This window comes from Populus nigra, chromosome 4 (assembly GCF_951802175.1).
Source record: "Populus nigra chromosome 4, ddPopNigr1.1, whole genome shotgun sequence".
In the NCBI taxonomy this organism is placed as follows: Eukaryota; Viridiplantae; Streptophyta; class Magnoliopsida; order Malpighiales; family Salicaceae; genus Populus; species Populus nigra.
In genome coordinates, this window is record NC_084855.1 from 9,396,174 (window position 1) to 9,419,316 (window position 23,143).

Sequence of the window (23,143 nt, forward strand, 5' to 3'; positions counted from 1 at the left end):
ATGCGTTGAGGACATGTATTTGAAGTGCAATTGCTTCCAAGAACGTACGTAACCTTGTCCAAAAGAGGAAAAACATGCTCAGCTCAGTCGAGATTCCTATAAATAGTCAATGAACTCTGGTCTGTCCACATTGGCACCCTAATTAATTACTAAACCACCAGAGAAAGTTACAGCCACAAGGGCAATCATATATATATAATAATTAAGAACATAAGTTTACCATTTGGCAAATGTTTTTTTTATAGTGATTGATGATAATCCAGATTAATCAAGCACGTCTGCTGTTAATGTCTCCCAATTCATTTACCAAATCACACGTGCTACGCAGAATCACTTATTGACAGTCCAAAGTGCATGATGGCCGTGATTGCAGTCAGTGAGATCCTTCTGCGATGCTCTAGTTTCACTCAACAACTAATTATAACGCACAGAATCAGAATTATTATTCACCCCAATGTTATAATACGTACTTATCATCAACTAATCAGTGGCTTATGAGATAATACATTATATAGTTAGTGTAATAAGACACGATAAGATACTGCCATAGAATTAAGAAAAAGGGGAATAAGAGGTGGGGTTCGGAGGTTTTTATAATTTAGAGAGGTTATTCTACGTGGGAAACTGGAGCGAGCTAGCTACAGCTCTCGAAGAAGAGGAGTTGGATTTGGATATGGGATGCTGCTACATTCAAATAGATATATTGTGATTATATATGCTTTGTTTTTTCAACATTCTCTACCACTTCAAGACGACGGCATTCACTCGCTGGCTTCTCTCAGTCAGCAATATTTTTCCGTATCCTGAAAAGCAAATAAGTTCCATTTTCAAGTTTTGGGATTGGAGGAATCTTTTTCATTCTCTCCCTCTCTACTTTATACTATAATAACAAAAAAAAAGCTTGAGAGAGAACCGAAGAGGCCACCGAAAAACATGGGACACCTTATCATGAAAGCAAGAAAAAAAACGACCCGATTAGACGGGCCAACCCACACGCATATACACACAGTTACTCACACACCCACACGCTCGATCGATCACATATGGTCTCTCTCCCTCTGTGTTAAATTTGTGTGTGCCTCGTTCTTTCTTTTAAAAATGGAAATCATAAGTCAACCTCCCCTAATGATTTGGTCTTGGGTTCTTCTAAGCACCACCTCATATCCCACTTTCTTTAGCATCCTCTATATAATTACCACTCCCTATCATTCAGTCCTTCGCCATGGGAAGCATGAAGGTGCATCAGTTGGCACGTGGATTTTGGGAGCACGAACCCTTTCTTACGCTGGGTTTCAAGCGTTTACGCCCTCTCGCTCCCAAGCTGGCCAACACAGATCATAGTGCTGCTTCTTTCGATCTCAAGAGCTTCATTAGACCCGACAGTGGCCCTAGAAATCTTGCCTCTTCTGACGAGAAGAAAGATTCCCCTCAGGTACTGATCATTCTTATCTAGCTAATACTATCTTTTTTTAATTACTTCTGCTTGGATTGATCTGTGCTATCTTAATCACTCCAGACATCGAATTAAATTACACTACACATATACCGTAACATATGGATAGTAGCGGGACATGAATTTTCAAAGAAAAACGTCAAAAAAGAAAAGAAAAGATAACTAGAAAAGCATTTTTAGGTCAAGCACGGTGGTTTTCTCACCTAAATATTAAAAATTCGGATGCATATAGGGGGAGACGCACCCGGGAGGGACACGTTGGAACCCAACGCAAGAGCAGATAGGTATACTAGAGATGTTGTATAGGGGAGGAATGAGAACTCCTAATGGGCAACAAATAGAAGATATCACTGCACAACTAAGCAGATACGGCAAGATTGAAGGGAAGAATGTTTTTTACTGGTTCCAAAATCACAAAGCCCGCGAGAGGCAAAAACAGAAGAGGAACAGCCTTGGTTTAAGCCATAGTCCGAGAACCCCATCTCCCGTTACCATTATATCTTTGGATACTAGGGTATGTCTCAGCAGCCATAAAGACTTAATTCTTAATTTATTCACGCTGATAAACGAAGCTTTGACTGTTTTGCTTAGTTTATATATATATTTAATACTCTTATTTTTGTACAGGGAGAGGTGGAGAGAGAGGAGGACAGTCCATACAAAAGAAAGTGTAGGAGCTGGACCTTTGAGTGCTTGGAATTAGAGGACAGCAGGTCATGTAGAGAGAAGGGAGATAGAACTCTCGAGCTTTTCCCATTGCACCCGGAAGGCAGATGAAGGGGTTGTAAAGAAATAAATAAATAAATCCCATTCAACTTTGTTAATTTCATTGTGATGATCTGCCTTGACGTGCTTTTCTTTCTTTAGTTTCTTTCTTTGTTTCGAGAAAGAAGAAAGGCATTGTCTCTTTGTACTCTATTTTCTGACTTGGAACCAAAGCTCCTTGTCACTCTTTATTCGGTCTCCTTCTTGTAGATGCGTGTGATCGTTTCGACTAGGGAAACTTTGCTGAGAAAAGATTTTAGGTTAAAAGGAGGAACCTGTGGACACTGAAGTCCACGCACCTAGTTCCAATATTTTAAGCCTGCTAGCTGCTTCATATTTTCAAGTTTCAATTTTCAAATCGGAAAAGAGATGTGTCTTCTGCCACCGATACCGAGAAAAAAAAAATGATATGTTGCACTACTTAGAAGACTTTCATAAAGTAGCGTATCAACTATCAGGAGTCATGAAAGTTTTATCTTTATTTTGCTGACAGTGATTGACATGCATTTTCCCAAGAAAAAAAATATCAGTCACTGTTATGTGGGGCTCCTCATCAACCATGCCAAGGATATTACTGCTTCTTTTTTTTTTTGGGTGAAAAAGATATTATTGATTAAGGGGGAAAAAAACCTAACCATGCCAAAAATATGTGGAGGGAAAGATGATCACTGCTGTACATAAAATGTGAACGAGTGAGAGTAGTTAATTTCTCTTTAATAGAAGCGGTCCTCATCAGGAGATCTCCATTGGCTAAAAATTGGTATTTTTCTAGTTTCAATTTCGGAGAGAAATGAGATAGGAAGAAAAAAAAAAGTAGCGTCAGTACTCTTATGCACATGGAAGAATACTACTAGATAAATAAATTAAAAGAAAAACAATACTGACTAAATTTTTACTTCATCCAAATTAGAGCATGACAGACGAAAAATAAGTATAGTCTTCCACCAAATGTTAATGCCATCTCTGAGTATTTATCGCAAGTGCAATATCCTTAATTTAGTAAAAATATTATGGGTAATTGGGAAAAATCCATAAAAACAAATTGTCAAAATTATACAGTATATATCATTGATGAAAACCTAGGGTTCCTTGAGGTTAAAATTACAACCCTAGTACTATAAAGGAATAGAGAGAATCTTTTATATTTTATAAAAGTCTGAATAATAGTTTGAATCTTCAAATAAATATAAATTAAGCATTTTTATTTATATTAGTTCTAGATCTAAAAAATTTTATAATAAAAAGTTTTACATTTAAAACTTACATAATTAATAGAATTCATATAGCATTAAAAATCCTAACTAGTAAAATCATAATTAAATTGAAATTTTTAGTTTAAATAAGAAAAAGAATCTAAATACAATAATGTAAATAAAGATAATCTCACCTGTTAACCTTCAACCATTATTTGAAGGTTTTTGATGATCATGAAATTTTAATTTTATAGGAAAAGAACCTTTAACATCTTCAGTCGAAGTTCCAACCCAATTAAACGATTGAATAAAAAGTTATGTTTATTTTATTAAATTACACCTTAAACTCCTCTCAGACTCCTCAAAACCTAGAAAGTTTTAGGTGTAAAATTGAACTTCTAAAAGACTCGCCCTTAGTTAACAGTTAGAAATTGAACTCGATCACTTCAAATTAATAGATACTTCAAATATAAAATTGTAACCAACTTATTCACAAAGTAAAATATCTTTGACATATAAATTTCAAATTTTAATTTATGGTGTGTACATGTTAAAGAAAAATATATATTTAATTTTATACTTTTTATTTTTATGAAGTCCACTTGTAGTTCGTACTACATTCTTTTACTTTAAACTTGAGTTCATCATCATCTATGACCTCCAATACTTTAACCATTATATGCAATGAAATGCCAAGATAATCTTCCATAGTATCTGATATAGCTAGGCTTGCGATAACGAGTGATTTTGGATAGCCAAGTGTGAGCACCACAACTAGATAAGGATCTGTCCAGACAGATTACGAAAATGATTTAGTAGATGCATTTATGGACCGGTGAGATAGGTTTAATCTCGAGAAGATGTCTGGTCACTCTAGATTAAAATAATGGCTCAAAAATACTAGAACTTTAAATTTAGCCGTTGGATCGCGCTCAAAGTTTTACAGGAATTTTCAAAGGCTGTTTTCCATAAAGTATTTACTCTAAACTTAATATATACATCAATTTAATTAAATGTCATGAGATGAAAATTATGAATTCCACCTAGCACAAAAAAAAACCTATGCAATTTCAACCACCAAATCACTACGACAATGGTATATCTGAAACTCATGAACTATATTAAACCTTAATAGTTTCACTTCTTTTGAATTATTCCTTTTCAATTACAAGCTTTGTCGTTATGATTAAAATTATCTGACATAGTTTCCATTATTATGCCCGCCTAAATATCAAATAATTATTTATTGCCAACATGACTGACTTATTTTTACACCATCAGTCTTTGCTAGTATGACTAACTTAATTTTAAATGTTTATTCTTTGATAGTATGGTTGACTTATATATATATATATATATATATATATATATATATATATATATATATATATATGTCTTTGTTCATATAGCTGATTTTAACACATAAATAATCAGTCGTTGTCTAAACTGTTGACTTTAACATATAATGATTATCAAACAACCAACTTTAATATATAATGATTAGTTTTCTTCTAAATGGCCAACCTTAACATATAATGATTAGTTTACGTCCAAACAGTTGGCTTTCTTTTAACACAATTTTATTTTTGTAATTTTATCTCAAAACTCATTTCACTTGTGTAAAGAAATTTTAATAAAAATATATCTTTAAATAAAAATTTTTTAATAAAAATATATCTTTAAATAAAAAAATTAAGGTGACGAGCGCCTACCTAGCTTTCTAGTAGTACAAGCTTCCTCAATTGTAGTCCAATCTTGAATGTTCCTTTTGATTTGTAAAGAAACATCCTCAATTTGTACCCAATTCATTCCAACCCATTATTCATACTTATTCAAACACATCATTATTCATTTCATATTACTAATTTGTATTTCAAATATAATTTCACAATTTCTTCCATATTTTCAATTTGCATTTGGCATATAATCTCATTTCTTTACTAACATTTTGCACCCAACATATATATTTTCTATTTTCTTATTTTTTTCAAATCATCAATCAAGACACAATATATATAACTATTTAAATTATAATTCCCAATCAATTTCTAACATCACCACATCATTTAAAACCTTAAACATTCATATAATCTACTAATTCTTATACTTATATCTTTCCACATTTCTAAACATAACCCAACATCTTTGTGTTTTATCTCACATGAATCATAACCATGATTAAATATAATTTCATCATCATATCACTTAAGTTTAAGTACAATAACATCATTTAAAACAAAACACTTACACAACTTAGTCAACTTTCTAACGAATTCACCATTCCATTATATGACCATAATAAATACATTTTTAGCAATCCACGTTACATGATTCTTTATCAAGCTTAAACATTCTTAGCTTCATTAATACATGAAAATATCACACAATTTAGTCAAAATTTTAAATTCTCCTCGTATACCTAATCATGGCCAGCCACTTACGGTTTTTATTTTCTTAAATTGATTTTAAATTTCTCACATTAGACCTTTATCCATGTGTTCACAACCCTAATTTGTTATAAATTTACATAATTTGGCATTTTCATTAAAGTTTATATAAACCTTAAAAATTCAAAAATCAGGGATTTTCAATCTTGCATCATAATTCAAGAAAATAAGTGCATTTATTGTAGAATGAGCATCTTATCGTTACCAAATAACCCAACTAAATGAGTATTTTGCAATAATTCTCAGGGATCCCTCTTCCTCTTCCAATTTGTACATTTCCTCTCTCCAATTCCCTTAGTTCCCAATCTCTCCTTTTCGTATTTTTTCTAATTTGATTTAATTACTTTAGTAAGAATCACTTACTTATCATTTTCCATGCCATAATATTTGAGAGAAAAGGAGAAAAAAAAAGAGTTTTCGAGTTTTTTTACATTAGAAATGGTGTGGGCTTCATCATAAAAGAGGGAGGGAGACTTCGCTTTATTTATGAAAATGCCACTCTTAAGTTGTCCCACATATTATTCTTGTCTAATATTCAGTCATCGATACTTTTTGCATGCCAAATAAATTTTTATTTCATCCAAGTTGTTACGCTAATTAAAATTTCACCTTTAATTATAAAGATTTTTCTCTTAATTTATTGTTTTTTGGATTGGAATTATACTACTTAACATGAGGTTTGCACATCTAGCTTTAAGATTCCTAACTAATAAAATCCTAATTAAATTGGAAGTTTTAATATAAATATTAAAAAGAACCCAAATACAACAAATTAAATAAATACAATACCACATAATAAATGTTGACCCTTATTTAAAGGTTTTCTCAATCTCTAATCAGATTAAAAATTGTACTTTTTTATTAGATGAGACCTTACTCTTCTCAAACTCCTTGAAACCTAGAATAATTACCAAAACAATATAATAAATATTATTATGCAAGGAATAATGAAGAAAGTACCCCAGGTTACAAAGATCCAATTTTTAATATTTATCAAAATCATAACCATTAATTCGTATCTCAGGCTTAACAAATCTGACTAAAAATAAAGAAATGAATACAAGAAGATCCAAATCTGTAATGTTGATGATTAGCAGGACTCCATGATAGAGATGAGACTTGTACGTGTATAGCCTAAGTACATAATTCTATCATGGAATGCACGTTACATCTAACTATCAATGATGAGCTTTATATAAAGCGCACAACACCTTCCCCTCCATCATGGGTTTTGCTCAAAGATGATGCCCCGTATTATTAATTATATTATATAAGCATTAGCACCAAAACTGTAAAACATGGGATTGGGCCACCGAGGAGGTCTTTCTGGGCTTTTACTTTGGCATTAAGGCCGATCTGAATAATTTCGGCTAAGTTCATAGCTCTTAATTAGTTGGTTTTTTGGGCTTTTTAGACACCATACCGAAATGAGACAAAAATTAGAAATCTCTGGTCCAGTGGGCTGGATCAAATAAATTAGTATTTATTTCGTAGCGGTAAAAAAATAAAATTATTGCGGGTAAAAAGACTTATGCGGGGGATTGAAAGTATCGGGCAGCGTTTGGAAATGTGGTTTCAGTTGTGTTTTTAAAAAATTTAATTTTTTTATTAAAATTGAGTGTGGTTTATATTTTTTAGATTGTTTTGATGTGCTAATGTCAAAAATGATTTTTAAAAAATAAAAAAACATCATTGATATGCATTTCAGTACGAAAAATTATTTGAAAAATACTCACAACCACACTGTCAAAAACACGCTCATGGGATGCCCAGCCGTGTCGTCCCGTGCGCTAAATTGTTACGTAACATACCTGACTTTATTTAATCATAATCACGATGGATTCGTTATAACCGTTCAAACAAACCCCAGTCAACGGGCCACGACATGATCGAACGGCCAACAATTAAAGTCTCTCTGATAACGAAACTAGGGTTCTTTCTTCTAATAACCTCACTATATAAACTGCACCAGTCACTACTTTACCGGTGCGGTGCAGTTTGTTCTGCCCTCCCACCTAAAAAAATCCCAAAAATATTCTCCTTTTCTCCATCGTATACAGCTCGGTTCCCATCCGATGAATCTATCCCTCGCTACCTATCCAATTTACTTGTTTTAGGTCTTAAATTTCCAGTTTAGAATCCTGTGTATTTTTTTCGATCTCTAGATTTTAATTTAATAATAGCAAGAGGAGAGGGAAATAAAAAGTTCACAAAAAAAGAAAATATTTGAAGGATCTAGAAGGCCTGTGTGCTATTTTTTTATTATTATTTGAGATGGCGCAGATTCAGGTGCATCAAGCAGCGGCTCCCGTACCTGGACCCAACGGAGTGGCTGCGGGACCTGGAGCGATCCAGTTTGTGCCGACTTCGCTTTATGTTGGAGATCTTGACTTCAACGTGACTGATTCGCAGCTTTACGATCTGTTTAATCAGGTCGGTCAGGTGGTTTCGGTTAGGGTCTGTAGGGATTTGAGCACCAGGCGATCACTTGGCTATGGTTATGTTAACTACAGCAACCCTCAGGATGGTTAGCATTTTCCCTGAACTAATATTTTTTTAATTGCATTTCTTATTGTAAATTTGAGTTTACATTACTGAAAAATGTGAATGCGTAAGATATTTAAGCTGCTGATGTGGTTTAATTAATCATCTAGATGAAGATTGTCGAATCTAACAGAATAATTAATTTTTATTGAAAAATTCAAATTTGTATTAAATAAAAACTGGATATGGTAATGTTTTTTTGTTGTTGTAACGTCAACCATGTATCCAGTGTAACCTAGGGATTGACGAGTTCGTGTAATGCCCTAGACTCTCTAACTCCTGCTGTCATGCTTAAAAAATATCCGTTATCATTTAGAAATATTCTTTAAGAAAGAGTGGGAATTTTTCTGTGCGGTATTTGCTAATGATACAGTACCATAGATGAAGTTACGTTGAGGGACCATGCTGAGAAGATAAGTCTTAGGAAGATATGTTCTAAAGCCCATTAACTTTAGGTTAAGTAGGAACCAGTGCGAGTTTTTAAACTTATATGGATTGGGTTGAGTGAGACTACATAGCCTGGAGGACTTTTGGTACCAGGAGTGATCAATTTAATTTCACTCACTAAACCATTGCATAAATTTTCTTTCTCCTTTGGATCTATTATGATTTGCAGAGAGTGTGGATCAACCACTTTTCGCTATGCTACTAATACCTGTACTTGCTCTGCCATTGTGTGACCTTCATTTTTTTTTATGCTCACAACTGAGCTAGCTGGAGAGATCAAGTCAGATTTTAATTTCAGAGTCACAACTGGTTGGATCAAATGGGTGAGATTTTATAGGATTGTGATCAGAATTTTGAACCGTAAAGGAATAGCATGTACATAAACTATAATCCATGTATGGGAGTTAGGATGTGGCTTTAGTAATACAAATTAAACCTACTTGCTCCCTCAATCTTGCCCATTCCCAGGGATGCAAAGGTTTCTCATCTAAGAATGTGAATCAAGAGTGTAAAGATAGAAAGGGAAGACACGCCCATAATATACAGAAGGTGGAGGTGGTAGCAATTGATTTGAATTTTGTGTAGGATGATTTGGTCATGTAATATAGGCCCCTAGCTTTTGAAGTGATTTAGCATTCAAGTGGCTTTTCCATGTATGTGGTAATTCGAAAATCATATTATAGAAGTTTGTTGGGCTATTACTCTTTATTAAAGAAACATATGCAAGGTATCACTAGTCAGTGCCTATGTTGACAGCTCACTTCCACACTTGCTTTAATGACACTAACACTTTACTTGAAGCTCATGGTTGTCTTACTTTTGTTCTTCACTGCACATGCTTATTATCTATTTACTCATCTGCAGCTGCAAGGGCATTGGATGTCTTAAACTTCACTCCACTCAATAACAAGCCTCTCAGGATCATGTATTCACATAGGGACCCAAGTATTCGTAAGAGTGGCATGGCGAATATATTTATCAAGGTTTTCACTTTCACTGTTCTATTTGACTTTTCTTTCTTTTATCTCTTTTAAGGTAGCTGATGGTTATTTTGGTTGCCTGGAATTCAAATCTTTTCTTTATGCTACTAAGATATTAATTCTCCAATTGGAAAGGCTTTATATTGATCCTTTTTATACTTCTGTGGTAATATATTCTGAAAACAAAACTGCCTTGGAGCTGCATGGGCTTCTGTTCTTGCGTATTCTTTTGTGATGCCTTAGACTAACCCTGACCTTATATTCTGCGTTGCATTTTGGGGACTTCAGAATCTGGACAAGACTATTGATCACAAAGCTTTACACGACACGTTTTCTTCATTCGGTAATATTCTTTCTTGCAAAGTCGCTACTGATGCTTCTGGCCAGTCCAAGGGCTATGGTTTTGTACAATTTGACAGTGAGGAGGCTGCTCAAAATGCAATAGATAAATTAAATGGCATGCTGATTAATGATAAACAAGTGTATGTTGGACACTTTCTGCGCAAACAGGAAAGAGATAGTGCTCTAAGTAACATCAAATTCAACAACATTTATGTGAAAAATCTTGCTGAATCCACAACAGACGAAGACTTGAAGAGTATTTTTGAAGAACATGGAGCAATTACTAGTGCTGTAGTGATGAGGGATGCAGATGGAAAATCAAAATGTTTTGGATTTGTCAACTTTGAAAATGTAGACGATGCTGCCAAAGCTGTAGAGGCTCTTAATGGCAAGAAATTTGATGACAAGGAGTGGTATGTTGGAAAAGCCCAAAAAAAATCTGAAAGAGAGCTTGAACTGAAAGGGCGATTTGAGCAGAGCATGGAGTCTGTTGAAAAATACCAAGCCGTGAATTTGTATATCAAGAATCTGGACGATAGCGTTAATGATGAAAAACTCAAGGAATTGTTCTCTGACTTTGGCACTATTACTTCGTGCAAGGTATGTAAATACTACACATATATGAAGGAAATCAGCCCTGCACAATTTCTTCTTCCCATGGATGTTGACATTCAAGCATTTCACTTTTCAAATTTTACAGGTTATGCACGACCCTAGTGGTATTAGCAGAGGTTCTGGATTTGTTGCGTTCTCAACTCCTGAAGAAGCATCTAGAGCTGTAAGTTATGAGCTTCATGGCTGCCACACTGTAATCTAAGTTCATATTCATCCTTATTGTTTTTATACAGCTTGCAGAGATGAATGGAAAAATGGTTGTTAGCAAACCCCTGTATGTTGCCCCTGCTCAACGGAAGGAAGAGAGAAGAGCAAGGCTACAGGTACTATTTTGGGTGCAAATGAATAAATGTTCTTGATGAAAATATTCTATTATTCCATACCGTCTCCTTGAAGTTACTTATTGTATTTTTTGGATGTTCTGGCTGTTTGGAAGGCATTTTCATTTTTACTTGATACTTTACTTATTATGTACTGTATTTTTATTGTGCTTTTGTAATTTTGACCACTTTTCTTTTTCATTCTAAACTTTTCTTCTTCCTGAGATATTTATTTATCTAGTCGCATTGAATCCATAGTATTTCTAAGGTAAGTGTATGAACTTTCGAAGGCATTTTTACTTGATACCTACTATGTACTGTATTTTTTTATTGTGCATTTGTACTTTTAACAACTTTACCTTTTCATTCTAAACTTTTCTTCCTGGAAGATATTTATATATCTAGTCTCTTCAAACAGTTCCATGGTATTTCTAAGGGAGGTGTATTAACTTTCAAGTGGATTGTTTCTCTAGCATATTGTCATTTCTTCTGGCAAGACCATGGAGATGCCACCTCCCGAAAAGCAATGCTATTGATGGTTATGGGATCATGGTCCCTACCACTTTTTGATGCAAGCATGTTTCGTTCTTTTAGCTATTGGGTGATATCTATGTAACATGTATGAAATCACATTCAATTGGTGGTAGGAAAAAGAGAGGTAACTATCATGGTTTATTTTCTATTGGAACATGTGATCACTTCCTATCTGTTAAATGCTATTGATGCATGTTCAATGTTACTGTGGTTGTTTGGGACTTTGTTGCTAACTTATCTTGTTTCTTGCAGGCACAATTTTCTCAAATGAGGCCAGTTGCCATGGCACCTTCAGTTGCTCCTCGTATGCAAATGTATCCTCCTGGGGCTCCCGGTCTTGGGCAGCAATTTCTATATGGGCAAGGACCTCCAGCAATGATTCCTCAGGTATTCATTTGTTTCTAGTCAATGTCTATGGCTATGGAATGATTGTTCATTCTTCTTCTTCTTCATGCTTAGCAGATCATGAAGAAGAAGAAGAAGAAGAAGAAGAATGAACTATCTTTCTATAACCATAGAGACATGGGCTAGAAGAACCAAATGAATAGCGCAAATGATCTGGCAATGATAGTTCATTCTAGTCAATGTCTCTATGGCCATAGAAAGATACCTCATTCTTCATGATTGCCAGATCATTTGCTATTCATTTGGTTCTTCTAGTCAATGTCTCTATGGCTATAGAATGATAGATCATTTTTATGTTTGAATTGTTCGTTTTATATTCAAAATGTTTTTTAGCAATTTCTTATAACCCTTTCAGTTTTGATCTTTTGGAACTATATGAATATATTTGAAATCCCTGCCTGCTGCATTATGGGATTTACACCATTCCTCCAGTATATGCATTTGTGGTGGCTTTCCAGGCCAGCATGTCCATATATTTCAAAATGAGGTGTACTTTTAAATTGTAGTTGTTGGAAGGAGGTCTTGTCAGGCATGTAACGCATCAACAATTAACACAAGGCAAAACCCCAAAATGTATCTGTGTTTTTGTCAAAATTTTTTCCTACCTCTAATATTTTAATTCTGTCAATCAACCCTTTTGTTCTCATACCACATTTAATTAACCCTTGTAGCTAACTTTTGTCATTTCTCCTCCATCAACTATGATCATGTGGCAATAAGTGGGGTCAGAGTGCTGTTGTAGCTAGAAATTCTCAAATCTTAAGCTAATTATGAACTATCAGAAATAGAATGCACGTAAAAAACAAAAAGGAAAGGTTTAACACATTCAGAAATTGCAACAAGAACAACATAAAAAATTTCTGGAACCTGCAATTGAGATCAACTCAAACCCAGAAATTGGGCTCTTGAAACTGAAGCTTTAGTGGAATCAAATGAAGAATTAGAAGCATGAATTTAAGGAGAGGGTCTTTTGAATTAGAAAGAGTTATAGTTATCATTCAACTGCCTCCCTCCTAATTAGTATTATTTCAAGTCCCCTTATTCAAGATCCTAAGCAAATTGAGTCCAAATAAAAACATAAAGAGGGAGGTGTGATGCAAGAGAGGGTTGTGATGAAGAGGACCGGCACATAGTGTTTTGTGGAAGGAGATTCCAGTTTTAATGGATCTTTTATTATCATTATTTTCACTTTTATTATCATCATTATTATTTACTGCTATGAAAGAGATTAAATTAATCTAAAAAAAGAATGACAATTTACAGTGGAGGATATAACTACCTCAATAAAAGATATATATAAACAAAAAATAATATATAAATTATATTCCTTGCTGCTTCTGGGATTGTAATTTGAAAGGGTTTTTTTTTTTTTTTTTCAAAGTAGCCTAATTTATGGTGATTTATTTTTACATCAGCACTCCAGCGCCACTTCTGTTGAGAGGTGACCGAAGAAGCTAAAGGGTCGCTTGAATGTGTTCTTGAGGACACAAGGGTTAACTTATCAAATTAATTAGAAATGAATAATTAATATGAACACAAAATTAAATTTAGGGGTTTTGCCATGACATAATCAGAAAGAAAATGTCATGTGTTGAGGTGTGCATATGCACTCACAAAATGCAGACATTTCTGGTAGATGTTTCGAGTTTTTAGTACTGATTTATTCAACATTGTGCGATGTCCTTTATTCATTTTTTTAAATCAAATGGATATTTGTACATTTCACGAGGTTCAAATAACTCCTGTACCGGCCTGAGACTGTTGTGGTCAATAGTTTTAGCATAAACTGGGATGAACTTTGTAAAGAATCCTGCAAGATAGTTGGCTTGGAAGTCATATTATTGAGACTTGAAGCAGTTCCAAATGTTTATGATATGAATTCGTTGCAGCTTGAGTATCTGAGATGTGATGTACTTTTATTGCTAGGAAATGATTATTTCTCTTTCTACTTCTTTGGTTCTGTTCTCAATTCTGAAGTTGATGCGGGGCATTTATATGAACCTAGATGCAGAATATTATTGCATGTTTACTTTTCATTTGAAACACATAATGCACAATAATGAGCAATAATGGTTGATTGTTAGGCTGGATTTGGCTATCAACAGCAACTTGTACCTGGAATGAGGCCTGGTGGTGCTCCAATGCCAAATTTTTTTGTGCCTCTTGTTCAGCAGGGTCAGCAAGGCCAGCGCCCTGGAGGGCGACGTGGAGGTGGCCCTGTTCAACAGACCCAGCAGCCAGTCCCTCTCATGCAGCAACAGGTGAGTAGAAGATATTTTTAACTTATCATGTTCATTTTGATCCCATGTTCTTTGTATTAAATGTGTTATCCTATTTGTTTGTTCCAGATGCTTCCCAGGGGACGCGTCTATCGTTACCCACCTGGTCGTAACATGCCAGATGTTCCGATGCCAGGTGTTGCTGGTGGCATGCTTTCAGTTCCTTATGACATGGGTGTCATGCCAATACGAGATGCTGCTGGCGGACAGCCCATGCCCATTACTGCTTTGGCTACTGCCCTTGCAAATGCAACACCTGAACAGCAAAGGACGGTGGGGTCCACATCACTTTGTTTGTCTTCACTTGTTCCAGTGATTCCCTGGGCATAGAGTTTTATCTTATTTTCTTGATTCTATTGGTTGGCAGATGCTGGGTGAGGGTCTATACCCCCTAGTGGATCAGCTGGAGCATGATTCAGCAGCCAAGGTTACAGGCATGCTTCTAGAGATGGATCAAACTGAGGTTTTGCACCTGCTCGAGTCACCAGAGGCTTTGAAGGCAAAAGTGGCAGAGGCTATGGAGGTTCTTAGGACTGTAGCTGCTCAGCAGCAGATCAACAATCCAGCGGACCAGCTTGCCTCACTGTCTCTGAATGAAAATCTTGTTTCTTAGGTGTGTTTGGTGGATTAGGAAAAGAGTGCATCGGATTGGTTTTGCAAAATCTAGACCTGGTTTTATTGGCAGATAAGTTGCTACATTCCATCCATTGTGTGGTTTTAGGTTGAAGTAGGGGGATTGAAATTTGGAATTCCTGGTATGCAATCATTTGTGTTGTGCAAGATCCCCGGGTATTTGGTAGAACTTGATAGATTTTCCTTGTGTCTTGTCGGGGGTGTTTTTTCCGACTCATTTGCAGATTCTACCGTTAACTCCTCTCTTTAGTTTGATTAATGCTGGCTGTGGGTTATTTGTTAATTGTGGCAGACATTTTATTTTTTTATGTTTCACTTGTCGAGTCCAGGCCTGGGAAGCATCTTACTTTGAATTATGGTGTCATTATTACCACTGCGGTTCTTAAATGGGTGTGCAGGTGGACGAGCATTTTCTTGAAACAAGTGAGCTCTATGCGTGGAAGAGGAAACCAAGAATCCCTAGGATGATAGGAACCCGGAACCCAGATGAAGAATATTTTTTGTTCTGTGCAGTTCTTGTATAATTGGCTGCTACGTGGTTGTGTATCTTGCAGTCCGCTTCCGCTGATTAACATTGTTTTCTCGGATGGGTAGGCCTCTGTGCTATAGAAAGAGGTTCCCACCGGTGAAGGTGGTTAAACTCACTGCGAGTTGGGGTCTGGTTGAAACATGGTAGCTGCATCCTGGGGTGCTTGTATTTACCATCTCTAGCTCAGTGAAGTCGTCTGCCCTTCTTTATGCATGAGCCCGTGACAAACAACCACTAGAAAAACAAATTGGTGGTGGTTAATAAACATGAGCCACGCTTTGGTCCTTTTAATTTAAACAATTAGTCATTAACAAACATCAGCAATGACGATAAATTTGATCAAAAGCACACTGCCCGTGCCGATTAACATCCTTTCTCAAACATCTGAGGACGAAGTTGCGTGGATGTCATGGAAAACCATTATAGCTTCAAATTTTGGTAAAAGAGGATTTCAAAACCGAAGGTTGTGGTTTTCAAGGAACAATGCCAGAAGATCCTCGAACAAATCCTTGTGGTGGCTTCTCTTTATGTTGGACAGGCTACTTCGATTTTTCTGTTGATCCTTGTGAGTCGCGACATCAATTTTTATAGAATTTTAGGATGGTTCGCTTGTTTATAAATCGTTCTCCTTTCAAAATAATGTTTGACATGCCATGAAATTAGATGAAAAGGTGTTAAAGTAGGACATTTTTCTGCAAATCCTCAGAATATTAGGTTTTCTAAACAGTTCCATCTTCTTGAAATGGTTTTTGTTGTTACAAAACGTATCTTAAATTTTTGAGGCAGGGAGATTTTGAATATTTGTTAGAAGCGATTCTGAACTATGTTTAGATTTCACAAGTAGGATCATATCATGTCTTAGAATCGTGGAGAATCAGTTCAACTTGCCTTATATTCTGGATCAAGTCTCTAAAATATTCCAATTTATTTTAAATCATTTTTCAACCTATTATTCTAGTATATGTTTTTTTCACATAAAAAAGGATAGAAATGCCCTCAGTTAACCCTACCCCAGTTTATTAATTTTTTTTAGAAAATAATAGTTAAAATTCATTTTTTAAAACTCTTTTTTAAAATACACTCAATCAATCACAATTTCAAACGTGAAAACAAACGTTGCTTAAAATTATAAACTAATGCTAGCGGCAGTCATGTAACTTGACGTGGGCGTTGTGGCTCCTACTGGACTTTGGGCTCATGAGAGAAGGACTTGAACAACGACAAATTGGAACCTAAAGGTTGGTGCACCAAACATTCTTACCAATAGGTTTCAAATAAGAAGTTCTAGGGATCATGAAGAGGTAAATTGCCATTTTTAAAATATCTCACAAGAGTATAGTTTTATGCTCATGTGTGAGAGAGGAATGTATAGGAAAGAAAATAAGGAACAGGAGCAATTTTATTTTAAAAAAAAATGATAGATTATATTATTGTAAATAATGGCAATTTTGCCATGACAACACCGGCGACACTGCATCTCCCTTTCCCCCTTATGAAATAACATATTATTACTGTAAATTTATAATGCTTAGCCCACCATCATCTTCAACACAACAACCATTTTGATCGGTGTATTTTTTTAAGAACGGATTATTTATGTAATCCACGCAAGAATTGGAAGAAAGATTTCATTGAAGTAAACAACTAGATGACTGCAACCCACGTCTAGCAATTCTAATGACGCGGTACATGGCTAAGGAAAAGACCAAGCAAATGACAAGTTCCTTGACAATAAGAATTATTAACATAGCAGTAACAAACAGACAGACCGAACTCTAATGGCTAAAAACACCAATAACTTTAGCAATCAGTTTACATCCGGATCAAAACAAACATTCATTAGATCACACATTCTCAAGAACACATCAAGTTTTAAGAGCTTAGTCATTGTATCTGAAACTTGCTCTTGAGAATGACAATGGACCATCTTTACAATTTCATCCTTTGTGAACTTACCAAGAAGAAGAAAATGAACATCTGTGTGTTTTTCATGACCATGCATTACTGGATTCTTAGAAAACTTAATTGCTAAACTGCCAAGGACTTATGTTGAACGTGACTAAGTTCTCCTAGTATCCTCCTTAGCCATATCGCTTAAACAAGCACATGAAATCGCAATGATGGACAAAGTAACTATGAGTTGTTTCTTCAACTACCATGACACTGTTTTTAAGCTCAACATAGACAAATATCATAATCTATTAAATACATAAAATACATAAGACTCCTCGCTGTTTATAGATATTAATATTTATTTTTGTACCCCATCCTCATCCTTCATAAGCTTAAATATGGGTAATAATAGAATTGTGTACTGGATTACATCTATCTAGCTCCACTATATACATCATTAATTGCATGTAAACAACTCTAGATTTTGTAAGGAAAAGGATGAAACGATGTACAAAAAAATAGGCACGAGAACACTCATACTCCAGCCCTTCAAAAAAGTTACTCCTACCATGAAGAACATTCTCAAACTGGACTTTCTAAATTTGAACTCCAAATATAAAAAAGTAGAGTATTAACAAGTCATAACCACATAAGTACCTACCATGATTTCCCTTTGAATCTCACTCATGTACTTTTTATAAAATAAATCCTAACATGAGATGAGATCAATAATGATACAAGCTTTTAAGAATGAATATTGTCCCCACCAAGTAAGAGATTCTCAACTTTACATTAAGGTTTTACACACTTGTCTCTTCAAGAATTGCATGTCGGTAAAAGTGAACTTAGAAAACTATGACAAACTTAAGAGAACATATATTAAATGTATAAAGTAGCTTGGAGCTTGTAACACAAGATAACAATGTTATGTGCAAAGTCCTTTTGATAACATTTCATGGATCTACTCAGGTATACCATAGCCTGAAACCTGAGTTTATCATTGACTTTTATGATATTTGAGCCAAACTCATCTCCAACTTTAGTGCTAACATACTAATTAAAAAGAGCACAATTAAGCTTTTCATCATTACATAACTAGAAGATGAGATCATTATATCATATCTTTGAAGGTTTATCAAGGAAACACTTCATGTGAAATGTCTGCTCAGATCACTAGATCATATCTTTAAAGGTTCAAGGAAACACTTAATGTGAAATGTATGCTCAAACTTGTTTTCATGTAGACTCTTATTAATAAGGTTTACAACTATTATTTATGATGATAACAATTATACACTTTTCTTAACCAAACTCTTCTTAAATTCAAACATACCATAAAAAATCATATTTGAGTAAAATAATCAAGTGTGACTAGATAATGACACTCTTAATTTCAACAACAAAAAACAAAATCTTCCAAGTGTCATTAATCTCCCAACATCCCTAGAACATTCAAAAGAAACTCAAAGAGGTCCAGCTCTCTTAATTTTATGTTTCAAAATAATTTGGTTTAATCTTTTTAAAATAGTAATTAATATTTTAATTAAATAAAAAGGATAATAGAAATAAAATATTTTCATAAGCATTTTTCTTTGATTTTACTAGGAATATTAGCTTTTCATTTTAGTATTTAATTATCATTAATAACTTATATTTAATTTATTGATTTGTATATTTTTTAATTTATTTTATTAACTGCTGACATCATCTTCCTATTTTAGAAAATGTATGTGTGTGTGTGTGTATTAGAAATCCTATTTGTAACGTAAAACTGGTGATATGTGCTCATAAATAAATTGTAAACTCGCACTGCTGTTATACACTTACACTTATACTAAACATGTGCTCAGCACATTCAACAAGTACAACACATACCAAATTACTCTTCTTCTCTGACCAATCAAAGCCCGTTAATTTGTCATCAACTTCACCCCATCAAACCAATAAAACATACCAACTTAGTATCAGAAAGGCCAATTTTTCCACAATTTGGCAATCAAAAGTTTCCATTTGACTAGGTAGAAGGATAAATTATACTAAAAACTAAAACATAATAGTGTTTGGTATTGTAGATATTGTATCCTTATATGTCCAATTTTAATTTGTCAAATTTTATTAAGGAAGGAAAAATTCAATGACAGGGGATCAAAATGGAAAACACTGAAAACATCATGGTCAATCTAAACTTTGGGGGAAAACATCATTTTGTCCTTCTACATGCATTTTTCAACCTTGATGGCCCATCCATTTTTTCAAAATTCAATTTTTATCGAATGCTTAATTTTCTTGTTTTCCAGCCTATGAGTTTCAGAGAGGAGAGAAAAAATAACTGAATTTTAATTGATGGGAGAGAAAATCATCAATTGACATCAATTCTAGCCACGAGAAAGGTAAATTTTGATGTTAACGGATTTCATTTGATGAAAACAATTTGATAGTGGTTGTTTTTGTCTCTAAATATCCATGGAAAAGGAGATTGGGTTCAATTTATATTTTTTCAAGTTGATTTGGTTTTTTTGAGTGATTTCAAGTTTTTCAGGGTTATTAAATGGTTTATAAAGAATTTTATGTTGTTTTTGAGTAAAAAATATTTAAAAATTGAAATTTTTTTATAAAAAAATCACCTTCCTTGATTTTCTAGCCATCTGTGTGATGACCAAATTCTGGGAAAGAGACGACATGTCGTCAACTGCAGTAGATGATGCATCGTTTGTTTTTTTTTCAGAAAAAATAAAAATATAAACCAAACCAAGATGTGCGGGCCTGAGCTCTTTTCTTAGAGGCCCATGTGTGTTGGGTCACTTGGTTCAAGCACGTTTGCCTGACCTCTCTCTAAGTCCTTTAATTTATTTTTCTTTTAATTTCACCATTGAAAATCTATAAAACAAAATTCTTAAACTAGTAAAAGTCTATGATCAAAATTGCATATTTGACAGGTTAGGTCACGAAGTATTTGATTATTTTTGAATTAAATTTTTTTTAAAGTATTAATAAAAAAACTTGCAAAAGCAGAAAAATGACAACAAAAAAAACAAGGAAAAAAATTGATAGGAAAAAACTCAAGGACAATGAAATTTGAAAAAAAAATGATTTAAAAAATAATTTCAAACAAAATAAATAGCAATAAAAAAAGTGAACCAAATTTGAAAGATTAAAACATCTAGTGTGGTAAAATTAAAAAATATTTGTAATTTTATAGTTTATTTAAAAATAAAAAATAATAATTAAAAGACAAAGACCAAATATAAAGTAAAAAGAAATTGAAAGGGCTAGTATGAAATTTTGAGGGGGCTAGCACTAAATTTGAGAAAAGAGAGAAGAAGAAGAAGAAGAAGAAAGGTATTTGACACATGCGCTTATAATTCAGGTGTCGTCTCATAGCGTAGAAGACACCGAGAACTTCTAAATGTTACCCTAGAAAGTGGTATTTAGTGATCGAATAGTTCTACACGTGCCGTCTAAACATTGCGGGGATCGTTTACATGCTGGCGTGTATAATGTTTTTTTAGTGATATTTAATACATTAAAAATAATAATGCCCCTAGTACTAAAAAGTCATGTTGATGTTGATTTTTTTTTTAAAGAATCAAAGTAATGATATTATTTTAAAGAAATTAAAAAAATAATAGGACCGAAACCTTTTTAGTGAAAGTCATTATATTTTATGAACAAATTTGAAAAGCATATTAGCAAGCATGACCAAAAGCAGTGTCCTAGACGAGAAAGACGCCCAGCTGCCAGGACAAACAACCTACATATGCACTGAATGGCAGATTTTCGTCTAGTGACTCAATTAATATCAAAGTTAAAATTTTATCTTTGAGCACTGTCCAGCAAAAAAGATAGAAATTAAAGCAGCTTTGGACTGCCCAAAAATTTTAGTGTTTGGTTTCAGTGATAATGATTTAAAATATTTTTTATTTAAAAATATGTTAAAATATTTTTTTTATATAAAAAATATCTTTTACAACATCAAATCAAATTAAAAGGAATTAAAAATATATATAAAAAAATCATTTTAAACAAATTTGTTTTCAAAATTTAAAGATACACCATGGAAGCAATTTTTACGCATTCATGCTTTCCAAAACTTCATGATCTCACTTCAATGACTCTTCAATGGAAGGTAGTAAAAAGGTTTCAAATTTTAATTTATGAATATCAGACACAACCTCTTATACCACCTGCGAATGAGGAATCTTCCATGTACGAAAGGTTAACAATTGACATTTCAATTAGGGTTAGAAGGGTCGCAAACCTCTGTTTCTCATCGATTTCCTCTTTCAATTGAAACAATCCTTCCCCTCTCTGAGTGCCCCTCCAGCCATCTCTTTCTTTCTCGATTTCTCGATGTCTTCCTCACATCATATCTGCGATAAAAAAGTAGGAAAAATGATCAATAAAACACAATGGAACTGGAGAAATAAAATGGAAAGAGAGGAGAGAAAGGGGGGAAGGAAAAGAAAGAAAATGGTCTGGTCACTGGTGGATCAAAAGCGCACGGCTTCTTTTTCCTTGTCGAGAGAACAAAGAGACAGAGGCATCAAAAGAGCAAAAGATTTACAGCCTAACTCCACCAACTGCAGCAGTCCACGGTGCTCACAATAGTAAAAAGCACGATCTCTGGAACATTGTTTTCCAATCTCTTCCCTTTTTTTTTCTTTTCCTCTTTTCATGACCCTTTCTTGCTTGCTTTTCCTTAAATTCTGCAACTAATCCCTCGTTTCTGCCTGTGTTGTGTTGTTTTTTCAATAAAAGCACATGAAGGACGAATTTGATTATAGTGTTTTCTAGATCTCCTCTCCTCTTTTCATGGAACACTGTCCTTTCTTGCTTTCTTTTCACTAAACTCCGCAACTTCTCCCTTTACCCTGCCATATCTCTTGCAAACAACCTGGAAACAAAAATCAGGAGAACAGGGAGAGAGAAAAAAAACAGCTAAGATACTTTGCGAATCCACAGTAGATATGAGTCTAAAGCTACAGTTATTTTCCCATTTTTTTTCTTTTTAACGAGATGTCTTGCCGCATGCTGCCGCGGACTTATAAAACAAATGCACTTGATAGTATTATAATTGTGAACCAGCGCTAGATACGTAATAAAAATTAAAGGTATGATGGAGTAAATATTTCATGACAGAAAAAAAAGTTGTGTTGGTGATCAAAAACTTAGAGACTGAACAAAATAATTTGTAGCAATCTACAGTGTTTTGTGAGGAAAGATACAGTGCTTTCACCACATAATTTATCTTTTCAGTTAATAAAAAGCAAAAAAAAATACAAAGCTAAATTCTCTACCAACTTAATATTAAAAAAAAACAACAAAGATAATTTTGGAAGGAAAAAAACCCATGAGAAAAAATGTTGCAGTAATTGACAATGTTTTGTGAGGAAAACTATAGCGTTTTTCCCAATAAAATAAATTAAAAAACTATTTAGAGAAATATTATAGCAATCCATGGTGTTTTGTGAGAAAAACTACGATGCTTTCCTCATATGATTTAGCTTTATTGTAATTATAATTCTTAACCAACTCAATATTAAAAAAAAATCGACAAAGATAATTTTGGAAAAAATCATAAAAAAATCACATGGGAAAACACTGCAACAATTCACAGTGTTTTAAAGAAAAAAATAACAAAGCTAAATTCTTAATCGGTTTAATATTAAAAAAAATTAACATAGATAATTTCAGAAAAAAAAACAAACACCAAAAAAAGGGGAAAAATCATGTTGGAAACACTGTAGCAATTCACAGTGTTTTG

General features: G+C 33.9%; 2 protein-coding genes and 1 long non-coding RNA gene across 3 annotated transcripts; 2 read left to right on the top strand and 1 right to left on the bottom strand.

The window, feature by feature from the left end:
* The first annotated feature begins 1,161 nt into the window (after positions 1 to 1,161).
* LOC133691828 (WUSCHEL-related homeobox 4-like) lies at positions 1,162 to 2,409 on the top strand. The gene is made up of 3 exons (XM_062112429.1): positions 1,162 to 1,432; positions 1,686 to 1,967; positions 2,081 to 2,409. Exons 1-3 carry the CDS (start codon positions 1,223 to 1,225, stop codon positions 2,228 to 2,230), a joined length of 642 nt encoding a protein of 213 aa, XP_061968413.1. The 5' UTR covers positions 1,162 to 1,222; the 3' UTR covers positions 2,231 to 2,409.
* Positions 2,410 to 7,834: 5,425 nt separating this feature from the next.
* On the top strand, positions 7,835 to 15,240 carry LOC133692980 (polyadenylate-binding protein 2-like). Its single transcript, XM_062114165.1, has 9 exons — positions 7,835 to 8,385; positions 9,714 to 9,832; positions 10,118 to 10,771; positions 10,872 to 10,949; positions 11,020 to 11,109; positions 11,893 to 12,027; positions 14,130 to 14,306; positions 14,394 to 14,597; positions 14,692 to 15,240. The coding sequence occupies exons 1-9, from the start codon at positions 8,133 to 8,135 to the stop codon at positions 14,935 to 14,937; spliced, it is 1,956 nt and encodes a 651-aa protein (XP_061970149.1). The 5' UTR covers positions 7,835 to 8,132; the 3' UTR covers positions 14,938 to 15,240.
* A 6,220-nt stretch (positions 15,241 to 21,460) lies between these two features.
* Positions 21,461 to 22,377, bottom strand: LOC133691285 (uncharacterized). Its single transcript, XR_009841632.1, has 2 exons — positions 21,944 to 22,377; positions 21,461 to 21,749 (listed from the first exon to the last, which is right to left on the bottom strand). It is a non-coding gene; the product is annotated as an uncharacterized LOC133691285 (long non-coding RNA).
* Between the last annotated feature and the right edge of the window lie 766 nt (positions 22,378 to 23,143).

What these genes read in the sequence shown, in the direction of transcription:
- LOC133691828 (XM_062112429.1), top strand. Translation starts at nt 1,223, where the DNA reads ATGGGAAGCATGAAGGTGCATCAGTTGGCACGTGGATTTTGGGAGCAC. An exon ending in AGAAGAAAGATTCCCCTCAG is followed by an intron (nt 1,433 to 1,685) that starts GTACTGATCATT and finishes GGATGCATATAG; the next exon opens with GGGGAGACGCACCCGGGAGG. An exon ending in TTATATCTTTGGATACTAGG is followed by an intron (nt 1,968 to 2,080) that starts GTATGTCTCAGC and finishes ATTTTTGTACAG; the next exon opens with GGAGAGGTGGAGAGAGAGGA.
- LOC133692980 (XM_062114165.1), top strand. Translation starts at nt 8,133, where the DNA reads ATGGCGCAGATTCAGGTGCATCAAGCAGCGGCTCCCGTACCTGGACCC. An exon ending in AGAGAAGAGCAAGGCTACAG is followed by an intron (nt 11,110 to 11,892) that starts GTACTATTTTGG and finishes TGTTTCTTGCAG; the next exon opens with GCACAATTTTCTCAAATGAG. An exon ending in CTCCAGCAATGATTCCTCAG is followed by an intron (nt 12,028 to 14,129) that starts GTATTCATTTGT and finishes GTTGATTGTTAG; the next exon opens with GCTGGATTTGGCTATCAACA.